The following is a 9,462-nucleotide window of genomic DNA, read 5'->3' on the forward strand; positions in this document are numbered from 1 at the left end:
TCATGAATACAAATGTATTTTGGCAGTAATGGTACAGAACACTGCCACCCTTAGACCTGAGCAAGTGATGTCCCTGCTCAGAGTTCTGTGCCTCCACCCCAGTTATTATTCAGCTATTCCTATCCCTTCCTATGAGAAAATCACAGGACAAAGGAGACATGGCCCTTTAGAGTCTAAATACCTCTTCTTGACCATATTCTGCGTACCCAGGATTTCAGAATTCCCTGCACAAACATCCCCAAACCCACTTTTAAGATCTGCATGGGCCTATCTCAAGGATTATCTTCCCAGAAGCAGATATCCCACCTGTGTACACAACTCTAGGCCCAATGGGTGGCCAAAAGATCACTGTTTGCCTGGACTGTAGACATGTGGGCTAAGGTGTCCACATCCTTCTGTGTAAAGCTCCTCAAAGTATGTGATGGATTGAGGGATAGGAAAAGAAGGCAGGTAAATCACAAGGTACAAACCAAAGACTGCAGGGTGAATCTCCCTAAAGCAGCACATTCTAGCACAAAACTATAAAAATCAAGAGTTCAAAAGTAGATCTGAGTATATCTAGGAATTTAATACACTATAAATGTGGTATTTCAAATCTATGAGGCAAAAGTGAATTTTTCAGGAGGTGGTATAAGAACTACTGGCTATCCATTTAGGGAAAAAAATAAACAGATGTAGATCCCTGTGTAAAAATTAACTTATTTTGGGACATACTCCTTTTAACCAGGTAGTTCAAAATAGAGCTGCTAACTTGCAGAATCCTCACTCCCACCCCCAGCCACCAAAGGTGGAAGCCAAGCTGGGCTAATCCAAGGAGCCTGCACCCATGGCCACCACTGATTAGTCCAAGGAAGAGCCACCTAACTCACACTGAGTCAAACAGAGCCCTTCCCAGGATACTCGAACTTGGGAAAAGATAAAGAGAGAAAAGTTCATTAAGTCCAGTTCCTCTCAAGAGCATACGTAAGATGTGAACATAGGAACTGTAAGCAACTATCCTTATAAGAACTACACGTTTACGCCCTTCCTTGCTTCAAACTCTCCTCCCATTACAGACTGTTTCTGTCTTCTTTCACAGCTAAGCTATTCCTATATCCTCATTTCACAGAGCATTTTTTGAATTCTCTATCTTGGCACACACCAAACCATTTAGAGTGTTAGTTTATTGTCCATCAATATAACCAACACTTTTTTGACAGCGACCCTTTCTGGAGTTAGGGCTACACCATCACTAAAATCAGTCTCTTGCCTCAAGAAGCCTATAGACTGGCAGAGGAGTGGAGTAGTTGGACCATGTGCCCTACAGACAGACTGCCTGGGTTGCAATTTACCAGTTATTAACTTTGTGACTTGAGCAAGATACTTAAATTCTCTGTGACTTTTCTTCTTCATCTGTAAAGTGAAGCTGCTGATAATACTTGTGAGAATTAAATATGTTCATTAATGTTTGGAATCACACCTGGCACACAGAGATCAAGGATAGCCTCTTTCAATTCTTTTTTAAACTGACAAATAAAATTGTATATATGTATGGTATACAACATAATGTTTTGAAATATGTGTACATTGTGGAATGGCTAAATCAAGCTAATTAACGTCTGCATTACCTCACATACATATCATTTTTGTGGTAAGAACACTTAAAATCTACTTTCAGCAATTTTTAGAAATTTCTGTTGCAGCTGGGCGCGGTGGCTCACACCTGTAATCCCAGCACTTTGGGAGGCTGAGGCAGGTGAATCACAAGGTCAGGAGTTCGAGACCAGTCTGGCAAACATGGTGAAACCCCATCTCTACTAAAAATACAAAAAAAATAGCCAAGGGTAGTGACTGGCTCCTGTAATCTCAGCTACTTGGGAGGCTGAGGCAGGAGAATAGCTTGAACCTGGGATGTGGAGGTTGCAGTGAGCCGAGATCACTCCACTGCACTTCAGCCTGGGCAACAGAGTGAGACTCCGTCTCAAAAAAAGAAAAAAAAAGAAATTTCTGTTGCAAATACATTATTATTAGCTATAGTCACCATTACAATAGATATCTTGAACTTATTCTTCCTAGCTAATTAAAATTTTGTATCCTTTAACCAACATCTCTCCAATCCCTTTCCATTCCCCTCACAAGCGTCTGGTAACCACAATTCTATTCTGCTTCGATAAATTCAACCTTTTTATTACACAAATAAGTGAGATTATGTGGTATTTGTCTTTCTGTGCCTGGCTTATTTCACTTGACATAATGTCCTCCAGGCTCAATTGTGTTGTCACAAATGGCAGGATTTCTTCCTTTTATAAGACTGAATAGTATTTTATTGTGTTTATATGCCATGTTTTCTTTATCCATTCATCTAAGGATGGGTACTTAGATTGATTCCATATCTTGGTTATTGTGAATAGTGCTGCAATAAACATGAGAGTGCAGATATCTCTTTAACATATTGATTTCGTTTTCTTTGGATATATGCCCAGTAGTGAGATTGCTGGATCATACAGTAGTTTTATTTTTGGTGTTTTGAGAAACCTCCCTACTGTTTTCCATAATGGCTGCACATTATGGAATTTACGTTCTCGCCAGCAGTGTGGAAGAGGGTCCCTTCTCTTCACCTTCTCAACAATGGTTGTTATCTTTTGTCTTTTTGATAATAGCCAACCTAATCGGTTGTGAGGTGATATCTAATGGTGGTCTTAATTTGCATGTTCCTGATAATTAATGATGTTGAGCATTTTATATATACCTCTGGGCCATTTTTATGCCTTCATTTGAGAAACGGCTATTCAGTTCCTTGGCCTATTTTTTAATCAGCTTATTTGGGTGTTTTTGGTATATGAGCTTCTTAAACATTTTGAATATTAACCCCTTATCAGATGTAGAGTTTGCAAATATTTCCTCCCATTCCATAGGCTTTCTCTTCACTCTGTTTATTGTTTCTTTTGCTGTGCAGAAGCCTTTTAGTTTAATATAGTCCCATTTGTCTATTTTTGCTTTTGTAGCCTGTGCTTTTGGGGTCATATCCAAAAATTCCTTGCTCACAAGAGATGAAAAGCTTTCTCCTGGGTACTATGTTCACTCTTTGGGTGGCAGGATCAATAGATGCCCAAACCACAGCATCACACAATATGCTTTTGTAACAAACTTGGACATATATACCATGAACCTAATTTTTTTAATGGTCTCAACAGGGTATGTAACATCGCAAAATTATTATGATGATGACATTTCACCACAGTATAAAAAGAAATGTCTGTTGAAAATAAACCCCTTTTCAGAAAGGAAGGAAGGAAGGAAGGAAGGAAGGAAGGAAGGAAGGAAAAAAGAAAGAAGGAAGGAAGGAAGGAAAGAAAGAAAGAAAGAAAGAAAGAAAGAAGAAAGAAAGAAGAAAGAAAGAAAGGAAAGAAAGAAAGAAAGAAAGAAAGAAAGAAAGAAAGAAAGAAAGAAAGAAAGAAAGAAAGAAAAGAGAGAGAGGGGAGGGAGGGAGCGAGGAAGGAAGGAAGGAAGGAAGGAACTTCTTGCCCAGACCAAAGTCATGGTAATTTTCCCCTATGTTTTTTTCTACTTGTTTTACATTTCTTTCACCTTTTTATGACCGGTGCTTAGCCCAGTACCTGGCACATCAGGACTCAATAAACACTTGCTGAATGAGCAAATTCTATGGTTTTAAATTGTAGTTTAACACAAGTGACATATCCTGGAACCACACCGCTCTCACGTGAAGGAACAAAGACTTCAAGAAAATGGGCTTTACTAGACTCAAGAGTTTGTGTTCTGCTCCCCCTGCAGCCCCTATCAGTGTGTGTCTCTCACAGCACAGAAGTACAAAGCGGAGTCGCTCACAAGGGCAGATGGTTTCTTCAGGTGGAAAGAGGTTTGGCTCTTGTTAAATTCAGCTTCAAAGCCATAGCTGCCTTTAACCAGGTTGTCCCCTGCGATGTATTTCAGAAGGAACTGGAGGCCTTGGTTGGGGTACTGAACATACCAAAAAAGATAAGGGTTTCCAGAGACTGAATAGGTGCATTTCACGGTCAGAGGATTCCCTTCAGCTACCGTGACCTGATCTTCCGGCTGAGCCACCAACTGAGCTCTCAGCCCACCTGTAAATTAATCCATGCTGTATCAGTGAAGCTGCTGGAGAGCATGTAAGTGGATCATGCCAGTGGAAAATGGGAAGGGGATATTACTCACTCAATGTGAAGAGCATCGCAAGCGTCGAGATGCGTGCAGAGGCCATGGCTCCAGCTCAGCTCACGGCAGGCGGGGTGGGGGGGTCCTTTCCAGCCCACCTCTGCTGGAGATATGGCCCCACCCCAGAGAGTGGGCTCTTGAAGAGGAACCAGCACCCCTGTGTCAGCACAGGGCTTTTAGAAATGGCCCTTCCTCAGGGCACTGGTGCTTCCCGGCATCGGTATCTTCTCTCTGTGGAGCACAGTTTTGGTCCAGCTCCTCAAAGCTCTGTGAGGAGGAGGACTGCCGCTCCGCCTATGCCCAGGACAGACCTTACACTGCATCGCCCCCTAGAGCCCACACGTGGGACCAGCGACTTTTACTGTCTAGCTGGTGCTTCCTGGCCTTACCCCTGGCAACCTTTGGATGGTTACACGCTCCATGAGGGACATAGGGAGCAAATTAGGGGTTCAAAGGAGAAGAAATAGAAGTTTGTGAATCAAAGTGGAAAAGATTCAGGCTGAGTGGATCAAGCTGTAAATGATTTGTACTCTCTTAAGATAATGTAGAGACAGAAAGAAGGGAAATAGGATGGGAAAATGCAAAAAGTAAGGAAAATATAGCTTGGCATCAAGAGGGAGAGAAAAATTTTAAAAGAGAGACAAGAAAAAGCAAAATAGGAGAAAAGAGTAAGGCGAGATAAGATAAATGACAGGCGAAAACAGGAGCCTTGCTGTTCTTGTTAGAAGTAATTCAGAGCTGGCTTCTGTGTAAACCTCTTTGACCAAAAATAACTCAGAATTTTCTCCACGTTGGGCCTATTAGGAGCCCATCCCATAATGATCTTTAGGACAAAAAGAAACTTGAACCTTCTCTTTAAACATCTTTAGAGAGAGAAAAGTAAGAAAAGGTGTTATAAATATTTTTGGAGCATTTGTCATATTAAACAGTAGATATAAAACAAAAAATGAAACTCTGAGAAGGGGTTGCAAAATAGGTACTTTCAACGTGCAGAGGCTACTTAAAACAGACTTCAAATGAAGTACATATTCCGTAAAAAATGTATAGTTAACTAAACTTGATGTATTATGATGGGGAAAAGGGGTTCATTGGAAAGGGACAGCATGCTAAAGTTTTATACTAAAAAAAGTCCGCAATAGCAACAGAGTGATTCTTTGATAGATTTTAATTTTAATGTAAAAAGCATGTATCAATATAAAGAAGTTGTTCCTCTGATTTGCCTTCTGTTTCTTTTGAATAGTGTCCAAATAATGTTCACTATATATTCTGAGGAAAGGATGAAAAATCTCTTTGCTTTGAATCAGAAAAAAAGTGGAACACAATTCTTTCTAAAAGCTTTGCTAAAGATCTCATATTTAATAATTGAAAACTTAGCAATATAATAATGTTTTTCTTTGGAATTGGCAAACTGTCTATAAACAATAATCTTCAAGTTCCAGAGAGACTTGTCATAAATGGAAACATACAGTGAATTTCTTCTCTTTCTTCTCTCTCTGCCTCAAGCCTAAAATGAGTGTTAGTGTTGTCTTTTTGAGGGTCCTGGCAATCACCTCGAGAAAATCATTGAAAAAAATCTTAACAAAAAGAATATTTTTAAAGTCATGTGCAAAATTTAGGGAAAACTACAAGGGAAGGTGAAGTACCTGGGGCTAATAACAGCCAGAAGATTTCACCACTCCTAGGCCCAAAGGGACGGGAGAAGATGAAATTACCCTAATCTCAGAACACCTGTAACTAATCACAGGCCAAAGGAGACATGACCCTTTAGAGTCTAAATACCTCTTCTTGGCCATATTCTGGGTAGACCCAACAGGAGCTGTGGACTTCAGTAGAGGAAAGAAAGGATCCTAAAATGCAAATATCTTGACCACTGTCTCCTGCTAATACCTCCCACTGGGGTAAACCCAACCAGATGCAAATGGACATGGGAGACCAGTCCACACAACATATAGAAGCCTCCTGGGGTACAGAGCAGGATATAATAGACCTGAAGAGGAAAATGGAGAAATGTCCAGCCCTCTGACGCTGGAGTTTATTGCTGCCCTACAAATGCACATATGGGCATAGCTATACTGCATTTTGACCAACATAAAAAGGCAAATAAAGTAAGTTTAACTAAAACAATAGTCTGATATGGACTTTAGTACAGAGCAGGATGGAATAGACCTGAAGAGGAAAACAGAGACCGTCCAGCCTCTTGACACTGGAGTTTATTGCTGCCCTACAAATGCATATATGGGCATAGCTATACTGCATTTTGATCAACATAAAAAAGCAAATAAAATAAGTTTAACTAAAACAGTAGTCTAGTATAGACTTTATAGTGCCTTGATTATTTTTCCAATCCCTACTTCCTCTGACCTCTATAGATACAGCACACAAGATTATGCCTAGATCGTGCAAGTGGCTGAGATATTGTTTGCCTTCATCCATTTAATAATTAATGCCAAGAGCCTCAAGTGAACTAAATATTTAGGAGACTGATATTTTTAATTTTGTGCTAGAAATGGTTGATTGTTTAGTGGTTTCTCCCTAAAGGATACTTTTGGAAGGAACTAACAATATTTATTAATTAAGCATGTTCAGCTACAGAAAGAGGAAAGTTTTCCTCTGAATTTATGTCATGGTTAGAAATGGGTAGTCTTTTGCAACGACAGAACTGTTGCAGAATCCTTAATCATCTTCTTCTTAATCTTCTTCTTGTTCTTCTTCTCTTCTTCTTCATCTTCCTTTTCTCCTTCTCCTCACCCTCCTCCTTCTTCTTCTTCTTTCTCAAAACTAGGAAAGTTTAATCTTCATGTTTGCTTGCAGTTAAAGAACTGCCTTTTAACTACTCAGCAGATAGAGAAGGATTCAGGGACCTCCACATAATGCACTGCACACAAAGTAACCAGCAGCACCCAAAGAATTCCAAGGGCCTAGACTGAAATTTCAAAATTGAACAACATAGCCTCAGTAGCTATTCAGCTTATCTGCTTTGATTTATGAGATTAATTAAGAAAGTATTCATCAAATGTCACTGTGAGCATAACATTAAACCCTTTACACTCCTTGTCACATTTATTATTCCTAAGATGCCCCATTTTAGAAATGAGGAGACCACAGTTGAGGAAAATTGAATAATTTGCTCATCATCCTTAAGAAAAAGAACAAAGATTTTTAACCCATATTTTACTGACTTCAAAGGCATATTCCATTAATCATACAGGGAGAATATCAATTTTGGTAATTTACTTTCTATTAAAGACAATATAATACTGGAAAGCAGCTTCCTTATCATAATAAAATTACACAATCAAGCTTGAATAAGTTAAATAGAACTTTAGAGGTCATAGTGTCCATTGAGTGCATTATACCAAATGCTGATCCCACATGTATGTGCCACTGAACCAAAACAACCCCTGGATAATTAATTCTAAATCACCAACACTCAAAGGTCATCCACCTTCTCCTGCACCTCTTGCTCACTGCTATGCTGGTACAGGTTTATGTACGGAAAGTTTGATGAAAACTTGACTCTTTCTTATCAATTTGCCATATGCACCCAGTCTGGACCACCTGTTAGCTATTCTGTCCAATTCTCTGATTTCTGTTGAAAGAACCATGACATTCACAGAAAGTTGACATGAACTGTTTCTCCAAACCATAGTAAACTGGGTGTAGTGCTATCCATTTAGAGGTCAGTCAAATGTGAGATGGGTGGGCCAATGGGGAATGTGCCCAAAATGCTGCAGGTAGATGTCTGTGCTCCTCTCAGGGTAACTTCTTTTACTCCTTAATTTAACTACCACTGAAACATGCACATCACAACGCAAGGGCGATTAGAGTAGCACAGAGCAATGTCAAGGAGTATCAGTCTGAGACTCCAGATGCCTCACCAAGGCTTCCTACTGCCTTTCCCAAGAAACTACTTGCAAACATCAGAACTCTTAGCTTGTCATGGTGGCACATGCCTATAGTCACAGCTACTTGGGAGGCTGAGACAGGGCGGGGGTGGGGGCGGGATCCCTTGAGACCAGGAGTTCAAGGCAAGCCTGAGCAACATAACAAGACCTTGTTCTTTAAAAAAAAAAAAAAAAAAAAAATCAGAACTCTGTAAGTATCACTGATTTCCCAAGAGACAAGAAATGGCTCATGTAAATTAATGACAAAGTCCTTTGCAAATATTAGACTCTGAAATGTATATTTATTTTAGAAGTATCAAAGAAAAATCAGCACAAAATAAAGTTGTTAGAACAAAGATAGAAATCAGTGCTTTTTCCAGGAAACTGACAAAATATACAGTCCAACTAAGCAAATCATACTTCACATAAGTTAGGGAACTCTCAAAAGAAAGGTGGGGGCAAATATGTAATTTGAACTTCTGCCCTCCTACCTCCAAATAAAGGAGGTCAAGAATCAGTGGCCATCCGTGTCTCAGTGGAATGAAAAGATCTGTGTAGTGTCTCTGGGTTGAATATATTTACCTTGCCTCACCTTGATCCAGTTTCCTCCTTCTTTCCTTGTAGTTTAAAATAGGTCAAGCCACATCTGAAGTGTTTTGTTAAGTTCTAAGGATTCTATATTAAGAGAAATACAAGCCAACTGGAAACGGTTTAAAATGTACAACAAAGAGGGAAATCAAAATTGTAGTGCATATATGTATATATATATATGTGTGTGTGTGTATATATATTGGTTAGGAATATATAACATATATATATATGTTAGGAAACTTACAAATATTTAATATGGAAAAAAACTACTCGGCGGAAATGTTATATCTGGTTCAAAACGTGTAAAGGAGAGATGTGAACTGTTTTAGATTCCCAAAGGTGTAGAAGCCACAGGAACACAGAACTTTCCTCAACATAAAGAATAATTGCTTTTCAACTCACAGCTGCCTGGAGTTTGAATGGACATTATGGGAGCAGCAAGAACCCTCCTGCAAGAAGCTGTTGTGAAAATATTGGCAATTCCCTTGATGTGATGCTGTTGAAAAAATCAGGCATCCCATGGGCAGATGGTCTAGATTATTTTTTAGAACTTCTCCTCCTGAGATTCGTGCATTTTTATTTTTAGTTTGGTGTCTTTCTGTTGTAGAGAAGCTCTGAGGATGGGTGTTTTGTTTTGTTTTGTTTTGTTTTATGGGACAGGAATAAAGAAAAAAAACGTGATTGGCAAATTATAGGCACCCAATAAATAACTGTCAGATGATTGAAACTTTAAATAAGTACACAGAGCTAGCAGAAATCCATGTAATGAGAGGCCATCTTATATGCAATGATGTAAGAGCTCTGTTTCCCTTCA

The 9,462-nt window shown here is 39.3% G+C and overlaps 1 gene segment (V, D, J or C); it reads right to left on the reverse strand.

Moving 5' to 3' along the window:
- Positions 1-3,772: 3,772 nt before the first annotated feature.
- On the reverse strand, positions 3,773-4,457 carry LOC101176023. The segment is given in 2 exon segments: positions 3,773-4,082; positions 4,174-4,457. Coding segments are annotated over 2 exon segments (351 nt in total).
- Between the last annotated feature and the right edge of the window lie 5,005 nt (positions 4,458-9,462).

Source organism: Nomascus leucogenys, chromosome 22a, assembly GCF_006542625.1.
Source record: "Nomascus leucogenys isolate Asia chromosome 22a, Asia_NLE_v1, whole genome shotgun sequence".
Lineage (NCBI taxonomy): Eukaryota > Metazoa > Chordata > Mammalia > Primates > Hylobatidae > Nomascus > Nomascus leucogenys.